The 24,714-nt window shown below is 45.2% G+C and overlaps 1 protein-coding gene across 2 annotated transcripts in view; it reads right to left on the bottom strand.

Moving 5' to 3' along the window:
• Window positions 1-24,714, bottom strand: part of LOC142245037 (sodium channel protein type 2 subunit alpha-like) — a 322,264-nt gene that overhangs the window by 159,073 nt on the left and 138,477 nt on the right. For both annotated transcript variants that reach the window (XM_075317284.1, XM_075317285.1), the window contains exons 2-3: window positions 15,285-15,604; window positions 10,095-10,215 (exon numbers count right to left, since the gene is read on the bottom strand). In XM_075317284.1, the coding sequence (XP_075173399.1) occupies window positions 10,095-10,215; window positions 15,285-15,551 (388 nt within the window). In that variant the 5' untranslated portion in view covers window positions 15,552-15,604. The remainder of the gene's footprint in view (window positions 1-10,094; window positions 10,216-15,284; window positions 15,605-24,714) is intronic.

Below are 24,714 nucleotides of genomic sequence, written 5' to 3' on the forward strand. Positions count from 1 at the left end.
TAAACCTGGTTCCTGAGGAGGTCAGTCTCGATTTCACCACATTACACACTCAAATACACACCACGTTGCCCTGTTCCCACTGTGGACTGGGGTAGGGTCGGGTAATAAAGGGGTCGCCGACAGAGTGGCATTTACAGGATGCCCTCAACAGGGGTCTCAGTCCCACTAGCTTAGGACCTGGGAAAGGGGAGGAGCAGCCAGCAGGGGGAGTCAGGAGCCAACACAAAAGTTAGGGACTACTCCAGCAGGAGAGGATGGGAGCAGTCGCATCTCCGGGGTGCTCCGGTGGGAAGGAGGAGGAGAAGTTCACATGGTTGCCGTGGGGAGAGTGAATCTGCTCCCATTGGAACGACACCACGCAGGGCGGCAGGACCCTAGGGAAGATCATACTTCACGTTTGTTTTCCAGAATCTGCCTGGACGGGGAAAGTTTCAAGCTTCCCTGACCCCACAGTGCCCAACAACACAGCACCATAAAGTATCCGGGGTCTCGTATCAAGCTGGACCCCACATCGGAACCGCGACACCTGCAGATAGGGACAAGAGTACATCTCGTGAAACTCAAGGGTCCCCTCGTAGCTTCAAGCCAGGAGATCCACAGACAGGCATTACAAGAGAAACCAACCGCACACCAAACCAGACTGATCTCTAAAGGGATTCGGGTTTGACGGAGCCCATCATAGCAAGTGACCAGTATTACCTGGGTGAGCAGCATCATACAAAAGTGAGTAAACAACCTGGTACCGCAGCCATAGACTCTGACTCTTTAATACATGTACTGCCGCTCCGAACTGCCATCACTACTCCCCTCATCATCCTCCCCGGGGCCCGCTCCACCTGTGGGGAGCGATACCACCCATAGCTGCTACGACCATCTGCCCCAGAGGACAGCAACAGCAGCGGCGGCCCATTCCCTGGCCGGATACCACAGGTGGCATCATGACAAACCCCTCACTACTACCCCCATCATCCTTCCCTAGCCATCTTCTGTACACCTCGGGGCAACGGAATCGGGCAAGGCCGCCCATGACAGTCGACGGCCCGGCGATAAGTAGGTTAACCGTCTGCTCCGTGGGGCACTACAGAAACAGATTAAAGGGCCCTTGTGCAGGACATGTGTCTTCCCCCCATCCCCTTCCCCGTGGGTCCCAGCTGTAGCTCACAAATCTAAATTAAAAAGATAAAAACATGTAAAAATGAAGACAGGGGTTTTCTATTCTCAACATCCCGAGTTTGAGTACGGAAAATGTACTATAATTGGAGAGAAAGTGGAACGATCGCAACCACATCTGTAAAATCTTTCCATACGACTGGGTACCCATCCATCACGGGCCCTTTTGCGGCTGAACCGGATGCACATTTGGTATGTCCACACCAGGTAAAATCTCTCTCTCTCTCTATATTATATATATATATATATACATATATATATATATATATATATATATATATATATATATATATATATATATATATATATATATATGTATATGTATATATATATATATATACGAAGTAGCCAAATCTCTATTTCTTATAAGTAAGCCTGAATAGACCTAAAATTTCTGCAGGGTATGTTTGCACTTTGTATTTTTTAGGAGAAAAAAATCTAATGTGGGTTTTAACAGATATCCATGTCAATCAAGAACCTATAGAGATCCATTCACGGTATTGGGCAGTGTACACACTGCCAATGTTTTTAGCACTAGTGAACACAGACAAAAATGGATCCCTGTGCCGGAACAATATATGGGCCCTTTGCAGCCCCAAAGCTTATTAAAATGCATAATTCCACCTTTTTTGGAGGTAGAAATGGGCTCCCCAACCTCTTGGGCCCCTATGTGGTTGCACAGGCTGCTCTAATGAAAAGTACACCCCTGATTTTTAGTCCAACAATGCAATGTTTTAGTTCCTTAAACCCAGAAGAGACTATAATACAAATCAGCCATGCTCCAGCACAACTACGGTACAGTATACGCAACAGGTTAGTACTCCAGCAGATACACTTCCAATACTTCAGCAGGTATACATCCACCCACACACAGGTCAGTATGAGATTTCTCCTGCTCCAACACTCTGGTAGACCATTTAATGGTCTTGTCACGCTGTACAAAGGGCTAGTAAGACATAGTACAGCGTATTCTCCACTAGGTGGCAGCAGAGTAGTGAAGGAGAGACAAAGTCATACTGTAACAGAAAGGCAGCTGAAGTACAGCAGAGTAACTTTAGCAGACAGTTAACAGGGGAACCACCAGGGGTAAATAGAGTAGTCAAACAGTAAGGGTCTAGACATAAAAGTCAAGTCACTGCAAGAGGAGTATCACAATCAAGTCAGAACACAGAACCGAGTCGGAATCAGACCCTGAAATGTCTCTCTCCCAGCTACAGTTCACATCTTGGCTGGACACTCATGAGTTTACAAACTCCCCTCTGCAACATTATGCAGACTGACTCACCAGCTGCCCACACTGAACCCATTTCTTGGTTCTTTAGCAGTAGGTGCTCTCCTAATCAAGACCTGCAGAGCTGGGATTAAGCATGTCCTTTAGGCTGGAGTCACACTTGCGTGTGACTCGTGCGAGTATCAGATCGCACTGCCCTGACTGGCTGGCTTCTCTTCTGCCAGGAGTGGCTCCGCTGTATGTATTTCTATGATGCTGACCCGCTCCTGTCACGAAAGCCGTGGTTGGTCCGGGCAGTGCGATCTGATACTCACACGAATCACACGTAAGTGTGACACCGGCCTTACAGCTATGCTACAAACCCATTTTTTGCAGCCTTTTGAATTTTGATTTTTCAAGAAATCAACGTCAGAAATTACTTTTTTTTTGTCCAGCAGTGCTGTTTTTTAAAACCTTATTGGAAACAATTTTGCTGAATGAACAGTAATATGAATTTCCAATTAAATCAGTAGGAAAGGTATTCAAAGAGTATGTGAGGTGTATTTTTAAAGTCGATTTTGGAATGGATCCACTTTAAAATCCACGTCAAGAAATTCTGTGTGAACATACCTGAAGCAATCTCAAAATATTAATGAAGAAACCCAACAATGTATTCGTTTTTTTTCTGAATTTCGAATAGATCAGGCATCATAGAGAAGGAGGTTTTCCAAACTGGCTCAGAACGGACACCCACTCTGTAAAGGGGGGAATGTGTGGCAACCGGAGGAGTCCCCCAGCAATATCAGTTCTCATAGGACAACTCCTGTCTTTTACCAGACTATTCCTGTTATATCATATTTCAAAGTGTTGTCAACTACTTTTATAACCACATCTTAGGGCGGCTTTGCACGTTGCGACATTGCACGTGCGATGTCAGTGGGGTCAAATCGAAAGTGACGCACATCCGGCGTCGCAGTCGATATCGCAACGTGCAAATCCTTTATGATACGATGAACGAGCGCAAAAGCGTCGTTATCGTATCATCGCTGCAGCCTCCGACATTTCCATAATGCCGGTGCAGCGACAGGTGCGATGTTGTTCCTCGCTCCTGCGGCAGCGCACATCGCTGTGTATGAAGCCGCAGGAGCGAGGAACTTCACCTTACCTGCCGCCGGCTGCAATGAGAAGGACGGAGGTGGGCGGGATGTTTACATCCTGCTCATCTCCGCCCCTCCACTTCAATTGGCCGCCTGCCGTGTGACGTCACTGTGACGCCGCACGACCCGCCCCCTAAGGAAGGAGGCGGGTCGCCGGCTAGAGGGACGTCGCACGGCAGGTATGTGCGTGTGAAACTGCCGTAGCGATAGTAATCGCTACGGCAGCTTTCACTATATATCGAACGTGCGACGGGGGCGGGACTATCGCTGCAGCATCGGTAACACATTGTTACTGATGTCGCAGCGTGCAAAGCCCGCCTTAATCTTTTTGCACCTATTAATATAAAAACACTTATACTCACCTCCTCAGCTGGAACCATTCAAGTGGTGTCGCCACTCGTTCTCCCAGGACTCACATGAGGTTGATACGTCACATGAGCCCAATCACCGTCGGCTTCCCATTTCCCGCTTTCGGACGTATCACACATCAATAGGAAGTGAGCAGCTGTAGCTCTGACTTCTTCTTGATGTTCAATTCGTCTGAAGGAGCGGGGATTGAAGCCGGCACTGACTGGGCCCAGGGCTCGTATGATGTACCGACACCGCTAGGATGGCCTGCATGATTTAGCATTAGCTACTTGACTATTTATCGATAGATCTGTGCTGCCTTTTGCACATAGCTGCACCTTTTTGCATTGTTTTCTGTTAGTTTTTCTTTTTGGGCAGAAGCTCTATTGAAAGAATAGGTGTCTACTAGGGAGAGCATATACGGACAGTCAACGTACAAGCAAGGGTGCCATGTAGCCTAATCCTCCATAGCTAGGCAGGGTTATGTGATAGGACACTTATATTTGTCCTCCGTAGCCTTATCTTCTCAGTCAGAAGCAATAACAATCTCTATTAGTATTCGTACATTTACCGTCTTGTATGTCACTGTACATCTGACCTGTGCTACTATATATATTTATAGGATTACGATTATATATCCGGTTACATCTCTTGACCCGATTCCCCCTTTCCATGCCCTAAATATGCTGCATCAGGAATATTTTCACACCACACTCTGCCTATATAGTTACATTTCTTTGGTGCCATATTTTTAATACATATCTAATAAAAATATATTTTTAAGTGTTTTTTTGTGTTTTTGTTGGTTCTAAAAGCTTATGGCTCACTATTGATGTATTCTTGGCTAGTGTTTTTTTTTTTTTTTAAGCAAAACACGACCATGCCCAAAGACTAGATATGATTGCTGATACTGGAAAAGACAAAAGGTACAAATACACTCTTATCCTGGTAGAACCAGAATAAAACTAGTTTCATGGAATCCCTCTCCTGGGATAATTGTGCACGTCACAACTACTAAGTGAAACATAGGTTAAACCACAATGGCTGCTGCAGACCCCTTAGTATATCGATGTGTAGAGTAAAGGAGGGAAAGGGGTTAATCCGCACTGCCGTGTGGGACAAGAAGACGATTAGATGAAGATGAATTTGTGATTTTATTATTTTACCAATTTCGGAGTGTTATACTCCTTCTTCAGAAAGAAATTCACTGATGTACTAAGGTACATCAGGGATTTTTGTGTCCTGAAGAAGGAGTATAAAACTCCGAAATGCGTAGAATAATAAAACCATAAATTCATCTTTATTTGATCCTCTTCTTGTCCCACATGGCAGCGCGGATTAATCTCTTTCCCTCCTTTACTCTACAGATCAATGAGAAGCTCTATGATATACATCTAGTTGGGTGAAATGGCAATATTCACCTTTGGTTAAATCACGTTTTATTGAAACACGGTTATCAGAATACAGGTATAGGAGTCTGCAACAGGAACATGATACATTCATAAAGGAGTCACAAGATATCTCAAGGCAGGCCTTCATAGCTCAACACTGTGAATCATATGTCATCCCGTGAAGAGGGGGAAGACGTGAAAAAGGGGTATGAGAAAAAGAGGAAAAAGTGGTAATCAGCGGAAAGGAAAGGGAAGCTTACCATTGAGGTGGGATGGGGGAAGGTCCGGGGATGGGCAATATTCACCTTTATTACAGAAGGGCACAACTTTGGAATAGAGGAGCACAGAAGAAAAGCTGCTCCAGAATCAAAAATTAGATGAGGTTTGTAATTTACATTAAAAAAAATCCAATGAAAAGTTCATCCATAATTGGAATTGGAGTTGACCTGAAGAAGGACACTAGACAACTAAATCAAAGGAAGACCTACTTGACACATGAAATGCTTACTTAAGATTGTAGCAAAACTGAAAAAAAATCTGTCAGTTTCCTTGGGAAAATAATATGTTCTTACTATCGTGCAGCCAGCACATACAGGATTGGAATAGCCAAGTACCAGAGAATCTTCCAGTAACCTCAGGTTCTGATAAAATAATGAGCAAAAAGGTTCAGGATAAGATGACCCCAATTAGTGCTGACTTTGGGAGCAATCACTTACCACTAGGGTCTATTCTTTATAATACAATTAATAGTGAATGTACATGTTCTAGGTGGATGGCGGATGGGTCCCTAAAATACTTTCCTTTGTTGGTGAAGCAAATCCTTGTCTTACAATACATATTGTTTATACTTTATAGCTGGGACTATAAAGAAAAGCTATATCCTCGAGTGTCGTCTACAGTGTTTAGTTGGGTTGACGAAGAGCTCATCCCACCCGTACACTACTTAAGGCCAAAGACTAGGGATACCTACGGTCAGGTATCCAGCTCGGCGCATAGGTGCGAAACCTATCTAGGGTGGTGAGGGACCTCAGGGACCAGCAATAGGCTTGGTCAGGGGTCACCATCCTCCCTTTCCCTAGACACAGGGTTTCCCTTCCCTTTCGCTTGGTACTTCCCCGTAACTAACGTGACAAAAATGTAGTGTAAAGCTTGATCCCAATGGAAAGTGTCAGGGAATATATAACAAGCTGTGTCGCTGTCTTACCTAAACCTGTGCCGTGGCTTCAACTTCTTTATTATCTGTCGGGTTATAGCTATAGTGATGACTTATGGCATCCACACTTGTTATATCTACTTCATGTAAGGAGCAGAATATAAAATGTTAGGTTTCAATGATTCAGTATCTGGAGCTTTTAGGATTTTGCTCATTACATTGGGTAAGTAATACATATAACAATACCATTCTAGTATTTTTTGCAACGTGATAAAAAATATCATCGTTTTTGAATCACATTACATTTTTTGCCCTACTTTATAAATTTATAATTAAGGGAAAAGTGAACGCTGTTAACCTGGTGTAGCCGCGTAGCTATATTATTTCCATTTTGCTTGAGTCCAGGATTTTACAGAGTCATGCTGGAGAGTTTCTAAAAGGATAGTGCTATTGCTCAGTCATCCAGAGCCGTGATGTATTTAGTTATTGGAGCAAACATTTTCCTCTTCACTCCCCTTTTTCAGTCACAAAGCCAGCGCTGTCCTAATGCTTTACTGATCTGACACAGTTGTTTTCTTACTGACAGTAATACAACCTAACCACATGGAATCTGTCCTCTTGATTATAATGTTCTACCTGCTGGCGTTATATGAAAGGCTCAAAGGTACAGATCACTAACATAACGTGTAATCGGTGCACGGTTTACAACTCAGGAGTCTATAGGCACAAATTAGCACCTCAGATTCCATGCATTAAGTAGGTCATACCATAAAGGAGTTGACCGGGCAAATAGTATTGATGAACTATCCAGTTGAGGTCTGACATCTGGCATCAGACCAGTTGAGGTCCAACACCCAATATCAAATCAGTGGAGGTCCAATACTTAGGCGGGCTTTGCACACTACGACATCGCAGGTGCGATGTCGGTGGGGTCAAATTGAAAATGACGTACTTCCGTCATCGCATGCGACATCGTAGTGTGTAAAGGCTCGATGATACGATTAACGAGCGCAAAAGCGTCGTAATCGTATCATCGGTGCAGCGTCGGCGTAATCCTTAATTACGCTGACGCGACGGTCCAATGTTGTTCCTCGCTCCTGCGGCAGCACACATCGCTGTGTGTGAAGCCGCAGGAGCGAGGAACATCTCCTACCGGCGTCACCTCGGCTTCCGTAGAATATGCGGAAGGAAGGAGGTGGGCGGGATGTTTACATCCCACTCATCTCCGCCCCTCCGCTCCGATTGGCCGCCTGCCGTGTGACGTTGCAGTGACGCCGCACGACCCGCCCCCTTAATAAGGAGGTGGGTCACCGGCCAGAGCGACGGTCGCAGGACAGGTGAGTCCATGTGAAGCTGCCGTAGCGATAATGTTCGCTACGGCAGTTATCACAAGGATATCGCAGCTGCGATGGGGGCGGGGACTATCGCGCTCGGCATCGCAGCATCGGCCTGCGATGTTGCAGCGTGCAAAGCCCGCCTTAGCATCAGATCGGTTGAGGTCAACTTCCGGCAACAGATCAGTTGAGATTCAACACCCAGCATCAGATGAGAGGAGGTCCAACAATCAGCATCAGATCAGTTGAAGTCTAAAATTCGGAATCAGATCTGTTGAGGTCCAAAACCTGGCATCAGATCAATTGAGGTCCAACATCTGGCATGATGCTTTACTGATTTGACACAGTTGTTTTCTTACTGACAGTAATATACCTAATTACATGGAATCTGTCCTCTTGATCATAATGTTATACCTGCTGGCATTATATGAAAGGCTCAAAGGTACAGATCACTAATATAACATGTAATCGGTGCACGGTTTACATTTCAGGAGTCTATAGGCACACATTAGCACCTCAGATTCCATGCATTAAGTAGGTCATACCTTAAAGGGGTTGTCCAAGCAAATAATATTGATGAACTATCCACTTGAAGTCCAACACCCAACATCAGATCACTTGTTGTCCAACACCTGGCATCAGATCAGTTGAGGTCCAACACCCAGCATCAGATCAGTGGAAGTCCAACATCTGGCATCAGATCAGTTTAGGTCCAACATCTGTTATCAGATCAGTTGAGGCTTAATACTCAGCATCAGATCAGTGGAGGTCCAACACCAGGCATAAGATCAGTGGAGGTCCTACACCCAGCATAAGATCAGTGGAGGTCCTACACCCAGCATCAGATCAGTTGAGGTCCAAAACCCAGCATCAGATCAGTGGAGGTCCAACACCAGGCATCAGATCAGTAGAGGTTCCACACCTGGCATCAGATCAGTGAGGGCCAACACCCACCCAACATCAACATCAGATCAGTTGAGGTCCAACACCCAGCACCAGATCAGTGGAGGTCCAACACCATGCATCCCTACTGAACTGTTACTACCTGGATGTAAACACTGAATGGAGTGGAATAGCACAGCTTTGTACACAGTTTAATTGGTGTTGATGGTACCGCCGATCAAATGCTATTCTCATGCAGTACTTAGCAGCAGCCACTACACATTGAACTTAGCTGCATTGCACAGCTACCAGTAGTATCTAATCTGCAGTACTTGACAGCTGCTCCTACACATTGCATGGAGCAGAAAAGCAAAGCTGTGTTTAAGATTACACCCACACTACCGTAACACAACTGATTGATGAAGGGGTATCGGCCAACCTCCAATCTGATATTATGACCTATCCTAAGAATATTGATGAACTATCCCAAGAACCCATTTAAATTGAATCTCCGTAGTTCACCACCTCCATGTAGCTTTTGGGTCTAAAAGACTCTACTATTTTCTTGACATATCTTTATAATAGGAGTTTTCTGATTGAATGAACATGTGATAGATTTATGATCACAGGGGTCCCAGCAATCAGTAAGAGAGGGGTTTAGAACTCCTGTTCTACAACATTTCAGGGATTGATTCTTGTGGCCTGAGAACTTACACTTCAATCATTGCCTATGGGACTGACAGAGATGAACTAAGAGATGTACAGTATTTGGCTAGTTTCATCAGTCCCACAGACATGAATTTAATGACAGTGTGCATTCAATTTGGATGCACTCAATAAGATCGAGAGATCAGCAATCACCAGCCATGACCCTTTATGGCCAGGTCTTCACAGCTACTTTGTTCGCGGAAAATCACGTTTAGAACAAGTCCCACATTACAAAAATTTGTGCAATTGGTCTCTCAATTGCTTTCACGAGACTAGATTAGAGTTGTGATTTGGCTGTAAATGAAACAATTAAAATGGTAGACAGCGCTGGCAGACACAGACAGAAGAGGGTCCCTTTGCAAGAACAATATATGGTCCCTTTTCAGCCCAATAACTCATCAAAATGCGCACGTTCACGTGCTTTGGAGGTAGGAAGGGGCTCCTTACCTCTTGGGCCTTTGTGCGTCCGCTTAGGTTGCACCAATTATATGTCCTCCCCTGGTAGACATGTCACAAAGCAAATCACAGTTGACTTAGATTATGGTTCATAATGGAAAAATTGCTTACTGAAAATGCTATTTCCCCTTTTTCCTTGTTTGGTTTAACTAAAAAAAGGCTTTTATTGTAGACATGAAAAGCAATCTAGAACCCCAGTCAAAGAAAGAAAACATTTCCTATGTTTAATTAAATAGAACATTATAAAAAAACAACAACAATATAATAAATCCATTGGAAAAGGATATGAATGTACCAAAACCTTAATAGCTACTTTTCTAAGGGGGTTGAAAGGAGTTAAAATGTACAAGGCAGACGTGGCACTGAAGCGGAAGATTGCCTTCCCTCTATTCAATACTATAAAAGTCTGTAAAGAGAGAAATAAATAATTAGTTACAATGACATTGAAAAACATTTAGGGTTCTAACGTAAGAGGACATAAAGACAAAATAATCCTGATCCTAGATTACCCATTACCAACAGATTAATAACTTATTTACATAAGCTTCAAAATGATCAACTTGAACCTCAAAAAAGTGAGCAGGCCTAATTACCTTCTCCTCTAAAAGTTATACTGACTGAAAGAGGATCCGTCACCTTTCCTGACTCATCTGTGTTAGGAAGTACTTGCATTTTCTATTAAAATCCAATTTTGCTGTATGATCCCTTGAAGGGGTTGTCCACTACTTTTACATTGATGGCCTATCCTTAGGAGAGGTCATCAATGTCTGATCGGCTGGGGTCTGACACCCAGCACCTCCACCGATCAGCTGCTCTCAGTCCTGGCGGCTGCAGCAGGTGGTTATAAAGTGGCCTAAGGAGAACAAAGTCAATATTTTGGAGTGGCCATCACAAAGCCCTGATCACAATCCAGAAATGCTCAGCTCCAGTGCTGCTCCATTTTCTGATAGTGCCTGTGGCTGGGTACTGCACATCCACCTCCCATTCAGATCAATAGGAGGTGGACAACCCCTTTAAAACTCTGCATTGCGGAACTCCTTTTTTGTTTTTCTTAGAAATGTATAAATAATTGAGTATTGGGCCTGACCATACTTCTTGTCAATGGGGCGTGTCCCAAAATATTCTAATTCTGATTTGGGGGGTGTTAATATGAGTTACTTTTCAACACATAGCACTGGCCAAAATAGCACATCATTCATGAAGATTTCTCTACTGGGCAGTGTTTGTAAGACACATAACAACTGGTAGATTGTAGTCATCAAACGTCAAGGTAATCACTGCTGGCCTGGCCATGTGCCTATAGCTCCCCATACAATTTCCCCATGTATAAGAGCACATGCCATGAGCGTTGATGTATTCAATATGCAAAAAGAAGAAAGCCACTGACAGACACCTCGGGCAATGGTTTATGTCCCCTGAAAACAAAAGGCAATATAATTCCAGTTGCCTGATCCTTGTCAGATGATTTCTTGGGCTTAAGTCAAAATGTCCCCACAGACATCACATGATTATCCACCCGGTCTTACCAAAATCAACCTTATCTCAGAACTGTGAACCTAAAAGTTGAAACCAGAAGTATACATCCACTATCTAAAAAGACACATCTGCAGGCTTTTCATACTATCTGACATGAAATCAGAATAAACCTTTCCCATTTTAGGTCAATTAAGAACCAAAATTCTTTGTATTTGCCAAATGTCAGAATAATGAGAGAGATAATGTTTTAAGGCATTTTTATTACTTTCTGCAAAGTCAAAAGTTTACATACACCGAGTACTCTGCCTTTAAACAATATGGGATGTCATGTCTTTGGAAGCTTCTGATAGGTTTATTGTCAACATATGAGTTCATTAGAAACATACCTGTGGATGTATTTTAATGCACACCTGAAACACACTGCTTCTTTCAGTAGCATCATGGGAAAGTCTAAAAATATCAGTCAAGATCTCTGGAAGAGATTGTCGACTTGCACAAGTCTGGTTCATACTTGGGTGCAATTTCCAGATACCTGAAGGTGCCTTGTTCATCTGTACAAACAATTATATGCAAGTACAAAAAAGATGGGAATTTCCAGCCATCATACCACTCAGGAAGGAGACAGATTCTGTGTACCAGAGATGAACATGCTTTGGTCAGACATGTGCATATCAATCCAAGAACAAAAGCAAAAGACTTTGTGAAGATGCTGGCGGAAGCTGGTAAGATTGTGTCATTATCCACAGTGAAACAAATACTGAATCAACATGGGCTGAAATACCACTCTGCCAGGAAGAAGCCATTACGCCAAAAGAAACATAAAAAAGCCAGAATAATGTTTGCAAATGCACACAGGAACAAAGACCTTAATTTTTGGAGACATGTCCTATGATCTGATGAAACTAAAATTGAACTCTTTGGCCATAATGACCATTGTTAGGTTTGGAATCAAAAGGGATACATTTTAAAGCCTAAGAACACCATCCCAACTGTGAAACATGGTGGTGGCAGCATTATGTTATGGTGTTTTTTTGCTGCAGGAGGGTCTAGTGCACTTCACAAAATAGATTGCACCATGAGGAAAGAAGATTATGTGGCAATACTAAAGCAACATCTCAAGACATCAGCCAGGAAATTAAAGCTTGGGCGGAAATGAGTCTTCCAAATGGACAATGACCTGAGGCTACAGCCAAACTGGTTACAAAGTGGCTTAAGGATAATAAAGTCAATATTTTGGAGTGGCCATCACAAAGCCCTGATCTCAATCCTGTTAAAAATTTATGGGCAAAGCTGAAAAGGCCGGTGCGAGCAAGGAGACCTACAAACATGGCTCAGTTACACCAGTTCTGGCAGGAGGAATGAGAAGCTTGTGGAAGGAGATCCAAAACGTTTCACCCAAGTCATACAGTGTAAGGGCAATGGCACCAAATAAAAATGAAATTAAGGGAAACTTTTGACTTTGGACAAAGTAATAAAAATGCCTTAAAACATTCTCTCTCTCATTATTCTGGCATTTGGCAAATATGAATAATTTTGGCTCTTTATTGACCTAAAACGGGAAAGGTTTATTCTGATTTCATGTCAGATAGTGAGAAAAACCTACAGATGTGTCTGTATAGAGAGTGGAGGGGGAAAACCTGCAGATGTGTCTTTTTAGATAGTGTATAGAAACTTCTGGTTTCAACTGTAGGTAAAATTACAAAGCAGGTATCTGGGAAAATAATCCTGGAAAAACCCTCAAATAATTTTAACTAAACTAAATTTTCTGAGACACCATGCCGTTTCTGGAGGAAGACAGATCTGAATTCAGTGCAAAATAATATGTAAAAGATGGACAACTCTTTTAAATGTGAACAGTACTTACTGAATGGTTTTAGGTTGTTTTTAATCCACAACATTTGTGGAAGCTTAACACAACAGAGGATACAATTTTATAAGTTGTTCCTATTCCTCTAACCTTAAACTTTGAACAGCATTAGTTTCGTGATTTGCCTTGCACATTAATTGCTTGTACACGTAAAAAACATGAAACAGTTGCTCCATTTGTGCCCACATCATGTAAGGACACTGTCCAAACAGTTCTTTTAATCTTTCTTAAATGTATTCTCCCAGACGACTTTACAGGGAATCTGTCAGCAAGTTTTTGTTAGTGATATCGCTGGTGAAAGCACCCGCCTCCGTTGTTTGTGCGTCACAGGCAAATCGCTGCTCGTGGTGCACAATATCGTTAGGAGCCATCACACGGACTTACCTGGCTAGCGACATCGCTGTGGCCGGCGAACTGCCTCCTTTCTAAGGGGGCGGGTCGTGATGTGTCACAGCGGCATCACTAAGCGGCTGCCAATAGAAGCGGAGGGGCGGAGATGAGCGGCCGTAACATCCTGCCCACCTCCTTCCTTCCTAATTGCCGGCGTCCGCAGCTAAGCTGTAGTTCGTCGTTCCCGAGGTGTCACACGTAGCGATGTGTGCTGCCTCAGGAACGACGAACAACCTGCGTCCTCAACAATCAACGATTTTTAGAAAATGAACGACATGTCAACGATGGACGATTTGGTGAGTATTTTCCATCGCTAGCAGTCGCTCGTACGTGTCACACGAAACGACGTCGCTAACGAGGCCGGATATGCGTCACGGGATCCGTGACCCCGGCGATATATCATTAGATACGTCGCTGCATGTAACGGGGCCTTAAGACAGCAAGAAGCACGGGTTAAAACACAGATTTCAAAGGGTGCATCTCTTATCATGCTCTGTGCTGTCGTTTACTTGCAGTGATTTTTTTAGCACCAAGAAGTTATCATTGCTGGACTATGTCAGGTCGTCCAAGCAAGTCCACTCCTGTGATAAGCAGCTCACTGCCTATAGACATTGTACATAGAGAACTTGGGTTAGCTTTCTCAGCTTTGCTACATGGCTAAATCTAAAAACTCTTATTGAGTCAGAACTGCTGTAGCCTGTAATCTAAGTGATACATCATTGGATTCAGAGTCTTTTTGCCTACATCAGGCTGCTCTGAGAAGAGTTAGAAAAAATCTGTCGACAGATTCCCTTTAATTTTGCAAACAGCTTATAAATGAGGTACCTGATTACCTAGTTACTTCATGTGACACTAATGATGTCTATAAAATAAAGATGAGAAAAAACATTTACAATACCCATTTCACTTCTTTGGTCCATATCCTTGATGTTGCAGGGTCCAAGAAAAAACAGAGGTCCCCAAGAGATGCTGGGATGAGGATGTTGACCACAGAAGTGAGACCCGGTTGCAACAAAGGACCAATGCAAAGGTCAGAAATGGGGACTGAAAATATTTTTGCTCATCTGTATTGTAAGCTGATGGCTTGCTTGGCAGAACGTCCATATGATTTCCATGGGGAGAATGGATTGTACAGCTGACACACACCTTTAGCAGTGTTTTATCTGCCAGGATAAAATTGGCAACTGGATCCAAGCCCTAAATCTAATTTTTCCTGACTTCATTGATCGGTGGAGAGTATGGAGACCTCAATATGCATTGGATGGTTGACAAATCCTGTCAAAATTGCTATTTAATGTGCATGGGGCCATTATGGTGATTCACAAAAAGCTTCCAGTGTATGCCAGATGTAGGCTGAACTCACACTTGCTTATGACTTGCTCGAGGATTGGATCGCACTGCCCAGACCAGACAGTGGCTCTCTTGACAGGAGCCGGTCAGCTGCATGTATTTCTATGTAGCTGACCCACTCCTATCAGGAGAGCCTGCAGACGGTCAGGGCGATGTGATTCGATCCTCTTGCGAGACACACACAAGTGTGACTCTAGCCGTAGCCACATTTCTTGACTTATATCTTCTACAAAATGATCCCATCTTAAAAAAAAAATGTTGTATATCAGTCCAATAGAGGCTAAAAGCTCCACTCTTGGCTCAATGGGGCACATTTTTTTTTTACCACATGACCTTTATGGTTATAAAGTTCGACAAAATCCTTATTATTCCAGGAAACCAAGTCTACTTACTTTTTGATTCAAATAATATGGGTCTAGGTCCTCCAGCGGTTCTGATACCATTCCCGGAGGTATATCACCGTATATGAACGGCAGACTTTTGCCCGCTTCCAAGTCACTACTTGGCTTGGGGCCATTATCATCATCATCGTTAATGTTCTCTTGTTTGGGCTTCTTCGCTTTCTCTTCAGCAATACGCTTCTCGATTGCTTCAAGAGACTCCCTGGTAAAATAGCGGAAGCTGTCGGGCCCTGGTGGTACAAGTCGTGCCTGCGCCATCTTTTCATCCTGCAACTTTTAATTTACTGCTTAGCTCCTTTCATAATGGAATCCTGCAACGAGAGGAAAGAATAATTGTCAGTAGAGAAATAGACCAATAAATCTGTATAAATCTCAGGTTAGGACAAGTAGAGCAAGTGGATTTTTGTAATACTTAACAAATGAATAGTAGTTTGGAAATATGTTGATGAGGACCAACAACAATATGGTTATGAATATTGAAAAAGGTATTGAAAATAGGTAGGAAAAAAAATAAATTAATAAATATATGGATATTTATTATTCCTTAAATGCATGTATTTTGGGCTTAAAAGTCATTTTTGGAGTGTTGAGGAGGTCATAAATCAGTTTGGGATACGGGTCAGTATGTTACAAACCGGCGCCGCCATAGCCGCAAGCAGCCTGCTGCGGTTCCTGTTGCGCCCAGGCGCCGGCTGCCGTTCTTGGCCGTGCCTCGGGTCGTCCAGTTGGCTGTTCCTTCCACCACGTCTAAGTGTGGAGAGGCGGCTAGTGCGCATGCGTGCGCCGATTTACCCCAGCCAGAGTTTAAGCCCGGTGTTTTGCCTAGTGAGCATGCTCAGCCTGTTTGTGTTATGTCTGAGACTAAGTCCTCAATTCAGGCTACTGAGCATGCGCCCACAATTAACCCTAACAGCCTCTTTGCACAGGTACTTGGACTTCGTGCTGTGTCTAAGTTCTGGGATGTGCCTACTGAGCATGCTCAAACTGATAGTCTGCTTTCTGAGCCTGTTGCTCAGGCTACTGGGCATGCTCAGGCACTTAGTGCACCAGAGGCTAGGTCCGGTAAGGACCTCACTGAGCATGCCCGTGAGGTGGCACGTCCTGATAGGGCAGAGGGTGTCAGGTGTCCTGATGACGTGGCAACTCCGGACTGGCTCGCAGAGGCCCGCCCCTATGATCTGGCACCTCAGTATTGGTCGTCAGACGATGACTGGTGAAGTGTTTTGGGCGTGGCTGCCATGAGGTCATCAATGACGTGGCGGTTCCGGATAGGTCGCATGTGACGTCACTGATGACATGGCACTCTGCTATTGGACCTTGGTGGTTCCACCCTGGGTTTGGGGCGGACCCAGGTTATAAAAGGGGCTGGAGACAACATGGAGGTGCGCAGTCTTCACTTTTGCTCAGTCAGAGCACACCTCCATGTTAGAGCCTCATTGCGGCATAAGCCTATGTTGGGAAGCGGTAGGTAGGGTTAGGCGAACGGTGCCTGTCACGCCAAGATTCGTGGCTCGGCACATCAGGGTCAGGCGCTGTGCTTCCCTCCTGCCGTTCCAGTCTTGCTATAGCAGCCCAGTGGCGTTAACACGGACAACGCACCTGCTGCGCCACCTGTCCGATTGTGCCCCCTACGCACACGGACAACGCACCTGCTGCGCCACCTGTCCGGTTGTGCCCCCTACGCGCACGGACAGCGTACTCCAGGACCCCTGTGGAGTTAACGGGGTGTTCCTTATTTTCGTCGGCTTCCCGGTCAACGCTACTGGTGTACCCATCTGGCCTGACATGTCCTACACATACGTGGCCAGTCGAGAGGTGGCCAGAAACGCTAATCGGAGGACCGCTCGGCCTGACGTGTCCTACACACGTGGCCGACAGGGCGCTTTCGTGGCGGTCTTCCGGTCAACGCTACCTGGTTACCACCCGGCCTGACGTGTTTCCTGCACACGTGGTTGGTGTAGCTCTAGGTGCACCAAAACGCTAATCGGGTTGTCGTCCGGTCTGACGTGTCCCAACACACGTGACCGGTTCCCAGAGTTCCTGGGTTATCTCAGAGCAGTCCAGCTCTATAGTCTCCGCCTAACCCTCAGGTGCCAGCAGCTCCTTTGTCATCTGGAGCACGGTGGGCCCCGACTGGCGATTAGGATATATACCCCCTGGTCCTAATCTGCCGGTCCCCCCGTAACAGTAAGACTGCGCCAGGGTCTGGCTAGCATGGCGGAGATGGAGCAGCTACGTCAGTTCATGCTGCAGCTTGATGCCAGAGTGAGGTCTCTGGAGAAGTCTGCTCTTGCTGCTGATATGGATGATGTGGTGGCTCAAGCGGCTGCAATGGTGTCAGTCACCAAGCCTACTCCAACCCTCCCTCACCTCTTGCTGCCCAACAAGTTTACGGGGAACAGCAAGGCATGCAGGGGATTCGTGAACCAGTGCTCAGTCCATCTAGAGCTGTTGGCTGCACGGTTTCCTACAGAGAGGTCGAAGGTGGGGTTTATCATCTCCTTGCTCTGTGATAGAGCACTGGAGTGGGCTACACCATTGTGGGAGAGGAATGACCCCGTAGTACAGGACTCTAAGGAGTTTTTGGAGTCCTTGCGACAAGTGTTCCTGGGGCCTCAGGTCACTCACGACTCGGCCCTACAGCTACTGACTTTGGAGCAGGGGCGTACCTCCTCAAGTCAATATGCTGTGAGTTTCAGGACACTTGCTGCAGAACTGGGGTGGTCAGAGAGGACTCTCATTCCACTGTTCTGGAGAGGATTAGCCTCGCACGTGAAGGACGCATTAGCGTCGCGTGAGGTACCAACTACCCTTGAGGGCCTCATGACTCTGGCTACCCGCATTGACCTGCGGACCTCCGAACGTCAGCTGGAGCGCAGGTCAGAGGGTCGTTCAGCCACTGTAGTGGTCTCTCCTACTGCACCTCCCTTAGAGGACATCTCTGTCCCTATGGACATCTCTAGGGTTGGTGTTGCTAGGTCTTCGAGTCGCAAGGGCATTTCTTGTTTCGCTTGTGGGCAGTATGGTCATTATGCCAACCGTTGCCCAAGGCGTCAGGATAAGCGACCACGATTGGTGACCATAGCTGGAGGTAGACTGGACTCTGCATCATCCATTAGGGTGACGTTTCCCGCATCCATTTCCTTTAAGGGGTCAACATGGTCCACAAGGGCAAGTGTGGACACAGGTGCTGGGGATAGTTTCATCTCCTCCTCTTTTGCCCGGCGGCATGCCATCCCACTGGTGCAAATGCCAAGGCCAGTGAGAGTCCGTGTATTGGATGGGTCCTTGTTGCCCAAGGTAATTCACCAGCGGACAGTGCCCATTACCCTTGCCATGTCATCTGGGCATAGGGAGACCATTTCATTTCTGGTTCTCCCTAAGGGTGCAGATGATATTCTGCTGGGTATTCCTTGGCTGAAGCAACATTCCCCACATATCGACTGGTCGTCTGGGGTGATTACGCGGTGGAGCGAGTCTTGTAGCTCCTACTGCATGTCTCCATCTTCCGCCCGTCGCTCAGTGGTATCTGTGGCGACTATAGACCATTCGAGTGGTAGGGCCGTTAGAGGGGGGGGTACTGTTACGAACCGGCGCCGCCATAGCCGCAAGCAGCCTGCTGCGGTTCCTGTTGCGCCCAGGCGCCGGCTGCCGTTCTTGGCCGTGCCTCGGGTCGTCCAGTTGGCTGTTCCTTCCACCACGTCTAAGTGTGGAGAGGCGGCTAGTGCGCATGCATGCGCCGATTTACCCCAGCCAGAGTTTAAGCCCGGTGTTTTGCCTAGTGAGCATGCTCAGCCTGTTTGTGTTATGTCTGAGACTAAGTCCTCAATTCAGGCTACTGAGCATGCGCCCACAATTAACCCTAACAGCCTCTTTGCACAGGTACTTGGACTTCGTGCTGTGTCTAAGTTCTGGGATGTGCCTACTGAGCATGCTCAAACTGATAGTCTGCTTTCTGAGCCTGTTGCTCAGGCTACTGGGCATGCTCAGGCACTTAGTGCACCAGAGGCTAGGTCTGGTAAGGACCTCACTGAGCATGCCCGTGAGGTGGCACGTCCTGATAGGGCAGAGGGTGTCAGGTGTCCTGATGACGTGGCAACTCCGGACTGGCTCGCAGAGGCCCGCCCCTATGATCTGGCACCTCAGTATTGGTCGTCAGACGATGACTGGTGAAGTGTTTGGGGCGTGGCTGCCATGAGGTCATCAATGACGTGGCGGTTCCGGATAGGTCGCATGTGACGTCACTGATGACATGGCACTCTGCTATTGGACCTTGGTGGTTCCACCCTGGGTTTGGGGCGGACCCAGGTTATAAAAGGGGCTGGAGACAACATGGAGGTGCGCAGTCTTCACTTTTGCTCAGTCAGAGCACACCTCCATGTTAGAGCCTCATTGCGGCATAAGCCTATGTTGGGAAGCGGTAGGTAGGGTTAGGCGAACGGTGCCTGTCACGCCAAGATTCGTGGCTCGGCACATCAGGGTCAGGCGCCGTGCTTCCCTCCTGCCGTTCCAGTCTTGCTATAGCAGCCCAGTGGCGTTAACACGGACAACGCACCTGCTGCGCCACCTGTCCGATTGTGCCCCCTACGCACACGGACAACGCACCTGCTGCGCCACCTGTCCGGTTGTGCCCCCTACGCGCACGGACAGCGTACTCCAGGACCCCTGTGGAGTTAACAGGGTGTTCCTTATTTTCCTCGGCTTCCCGGTCAACGCTACTGGTGTACCCATCTGGCCTGACGTGTCCTACACACACGTGGCCAGTCGAGAGGTGGCCAGAAACGCTAATCGGAGGACCGCTCGGCCTGACGTGTCCTACACACGTGGCCGACAGGGCGCTTTCGTGGCGGTCTTCCGGTCAACGCTACCTGGTTACCACCGGCCTGACGTGTTTCCTGCACACGTGGTTGGTGTAGCGCTACGTGCACCAAAACGCTAATCGGGTTGTCGTCCGGTCTGACGTGTCCCAACACACGTGACCGGTTCCCAGAGTTCCTGGGTTATCTCAGAGCAGTCCAGCTCTATAGTCTCCGCCTAACCCTCAGGTGCCAGCAGCTCCTTTGTCATCTGGAGCACGGTGGGCCCCGACTGGCGATTAGGATATATACCCCCTGGTCCTAATCTGCCGGTCCCCCCGTAACACAGTAAGAGCAGAATTCTGTAGACGTCGCAGGTTCAGCTACCTGTTGTGTATATTGTAGGGGCTGTAGACGTTAAATGGCTCAAAAAAAAGTGTGAAAAACCCTACTGAAAAAATATTTTTATCCCAAGATTAACTCATAGTTAGAAAAAACAATTAGAGGTTTACATCTGAATCTGTGAAAAACGTGATTCACCCAAGGTCTCAATGGAACGATTTACTTTACTTATGCAAAGGAACTCCAAAATATTGAACTTTATACTCTGATATTTGCTCTAGTAGTGACCCATTTTTGTTTACCTCTCCTTGAGATTTGATGGCCTATTCTATTTAAAGGGACTCGGTCAGTACAGAATGACTGTTCAAGCCAAGTACAGGCGCTCGTGCATCATTGCGGTGCTAATGATTCTACCTTTTGGTTTTCCATCTATTTCCGCCCTTTTTGTGAAGGCAGAGCTGTCAATCAAAGAAGGGAAAGGCAAAACAAGCAGGTGGGAATGTGTATTTATATAATCAGCCTCGCCAAGATACACAGGACACCTGTACTTGGTTATAAAAGTCATTCTATGCTGACACAGTCCCTTTAAAGGGAATCTGTCATCAACGTTTTGTTATTTAATCTGAAGACAAGCCTGCTGTAAGGGATAACAAAAATAATTCAGCAATGTGTCTCTTAACATAAAGTGTGTTCCTGTGAACCTGTAATGTTTGTTTTAGTACCAGTATCTTATCATTACTGTGACTAACTGGTGTGTGAGCACTTGTTCGAGACACCCCCTGCTGTCATTAGCAGCTTCTCACTGTCTACAGACTTTGTATACAGAGTCCGGTGTGGGTGTAGTTAGCTTTCTCAGCTCTGCTGCTTTGCTGAATCGCAGCACCTAGTAAACTAAGTGATACATTATTGAATTCATGGATTCTTTGACTATGTAAGGAGATGGACGGACTGTCAAATCCCCCTGAAGACACCAACTTATGTTATTGTGTATGTCAGGCCAGCCTTTAGTGGGAGGTGTGTAGGGATCTGTGAGAAGAGAGATCCTGGTTTATGATGAGGTAGTGTTTGAGGACGTCGAGGCCACATGTGAGCAAGACAGGGGAAGTATTGGTGAAGGAGGCAGAAAGAAGGATAGGAAAATCTAACAGTATAGAGGTGGCAGAACCACTCCATTAAGTCGGCGATACCTGCTGTAACCAGGTGTGGAAGATGAGGAGTCCCTCGCCCACGACTACTGCCTCGAGCCATGTTACACCTACATCATACTGCTCTCAGATGAACAAAACAAAATTCCAAACAAGCATGACTATGATAAATGCCATGCAAAATAATTAAGATGATTTATACAGAGCATAACCTCCGTGACCTCTGAGGAAACCATGTATTTGGTTATTTTTAAGAAGCAAAACGTACGTTAGGTCTCCTGTCTTCTTTTGCTCTGCATATCCTTTGTCCTCTGACTACCCAACACTGTGAGTATATGGGTGATGTATATCTGATCATGGTCAACTATTTTTTGTACACTGCGACATATTTATACCTAATTGGTTAGCATGCACTGCGGTCTCTGCATTTACTTAGTCATATTTGATTAATCACAGATGGTTATTTGGTCATATTGTTCGTTTGCTTGAACCTCCATGATGCTAGTAATGTTTTGGTGTACCTACACCTATACCTCTCTACATGGGGTATTAAGTCATTACCATCTGACTGTATTTCCGGCCCGTTTATTTTATTGACATCCTTTGCCTTATCTATGCATTGCTATATACGGATCACTTACTGTTAAATATGGACATTGGTTGTTCTATGGTTGTGGATTCTCATATTAATATTGTTATTAATAAAAATTTGTAATTTTCTATTGAACATTGTTTACTGATGTGAATTTTTGACTCCATGCTCTCAGATGAAGTAGCAAAAACCCCCTGACAGAGTCAAGCAGTTTTATAAAAGCTACCTCCGATAACATTTTCTAATAGACACTGCATACCATTTTTTTTTCTAAATAGTGATGGTCTGTGCTGCCGACTGCTCATATCTAGGTACTAGGTAGCAAGACATCCTGCTCTGTCTCTGAGGCTTCCATATTACGTAGCTGAGCCACCGTTGCAATATATGATGTGAGTCTACAACATTTCATAATCTAATGGCTACTGGAGTCTGGGAGAAAGAGCAGGACACTTTGTATCCTTATCTATAGATATCAGCAGCAAGGACCAGCACTATTGCTATTTAGAAAGAGAAAATGGTCATAAATGTATTTAGAAGATGATTAATGTGAAGACTCCTCCACTACATTTGTTTTTCCACTAAACAACGTCACTCAAACTGTTGGAACACTTATTGTTCACCATAAACTACTTCAACGAAACCAAACCACTCACAACCTCCTCTCTGACATCGGAAAGCTCCATCCCCTCCTCACGCTGTTCTCCCACACCTCTCCTCTTCTCGGACATCGCAATTCCATCCAACATTCAGGACTCATTGCTGTGTCTTTCCCCACCTGTTCATCTTATCTACCTAGTGTTGTCTTATTGTTGTGGTAAGACTAGCGTCTCACTGGCCTTCAGTAGTCAGGGTGAGTTCAAGGACAGTGAGGGCCTCGGCATGTGATCAGCGATGGGGGGAAGGACCTGTATAGGGATGTTAGGGATCAGCCTCAGTGAGTGTTAGGAGGTGACCCTATTCCTCTCTCCTTAGACCCAGGGCCCTCCATTCTATTGTTTCCTTGATGGACCCTGTGTGTTGCGGTGCTCTCCAGGAGTCATAACTACACCTAGTGGGACCCCATTTTTAGAATCCTCCTAATACTATATATTCAAACAGATTAACATTAGAAAAATGAATTTACAAAATATAATGAAAAGATAGGTGGAAAATATCAGGCAGGTTCCTGTGCGTCAGTAAACAGAAAACCATATTATTGGTTCCAGTATACATTACTATATATAAGACCTACAAAAAAATACTGAAACTCATATTCAAAACAATAATTTTTATTATTGAAAATTGTTAAAAAATTACAGAAAGTAATATAAGGTAGGGGGGGGAGGAAAAGAGAACGAGAAAAAGAGCAGTGAACATTTTATCCTGAATTGATCACCCAGTAATTGTAAAGGGAATTTATGTTAATACAGTACATGGATTAAGGAGTGGAATACTTAATACAGATAAAATACTGTGGGTTGAGTCAGACTCCAATGTGAAATATGTACCTAGTACATATCAGATATTAAATTGGTACAAAATTGCTGTTAATTCCATATAGAGCCTGAATCAGACCATATGTGTAGCTCCGGTGCATTAGTCCTCACCATAGAGAATGAAGTAAACATTTGACTGAGTATAAAGTGCTTAGTGCTCCTTATTGGACCTCAAATCCCTATAGGACAGACAACTCATAACTCAGTTTTTTATCATTGTATTCTCATGAAATGAGCTACAATATAGTTAGGACCACTCTAGTATAGGTTGCACAAAAAATGCAAAATTCCATGTAACTAAAGAAAAATTTCTCTGTATATTCACCACGTGGGGTGACAGGCAGACCACATATATAGATTATGCAAATATATATGTGCTGATGACTATCGGTGAGACGTCATGCTGATGTAGAGAATATGTGCACATAACCCACCAGGAGTTAAGGTGTGTAGTGGTATGTCATTATAGAAGCATGTGAGCTGTTCAGCAAGACTGCTCATCTACAGGACAACAGCAGCAATCATTAATCAGAATATGCAACATCCAAGTTAGCATCCGACAAGGATGAAGATATACAGACTATTGCCAGTGATGGTAAGTAATCAAATATATATCACACAAATACAAAAACTCTTATCAGCCATCAGTAGGCAAGTATGCCTGTCACAAAACGGAATTTCCATAGAATGCACCCAGGATATGAGAGTGCATGATGATATACCATGGAATATACAGAGAGAGGTTACTTACATATTGAATACTGGGGACCACAGGGAGGCTTCCCAACGCGCGTTTCGCCGTCTTTATCAAGGGAAACGTAATTATATGTGTGATGTGGTGCTCTTATAAAGAGTGAATGGTGCCGGGAGATTCCACGTGCACGGCCGTGCAGCGTCTGTCGTCACTTCCGGCCGCGGGTCCGCGCCGTGCAAGTGCGCGATCCCATAGCAGGAAGTAGCGGCAAGGTAAAGCGCTGGTATATTACATTAGGGAAATTAAACCCAAAGGCACAGTATTATGCCGTATTAGGCGCACTATTATGCTGGTGCGATCAATTGTATAGCGTCAAG

The sequence above is a fragment of the Anomaloglossus baeobatrachus genome, chromosome 7 (assembly GCF_048569485.1).
Source record: "Anomaloglossus baeobatrachus isolate aAnoBae1 chromosome 7, aAnoBae1.hap1, whole genome shotgun sequence".
Classification (NCBI taxonomy): domain Eukaryota; kingdom Metazoa; phylum Chordata; class Amphibia; order Anura; family Aromobatidae; genus Anomaloglossus; species Anomaloglossus baeobatrachus.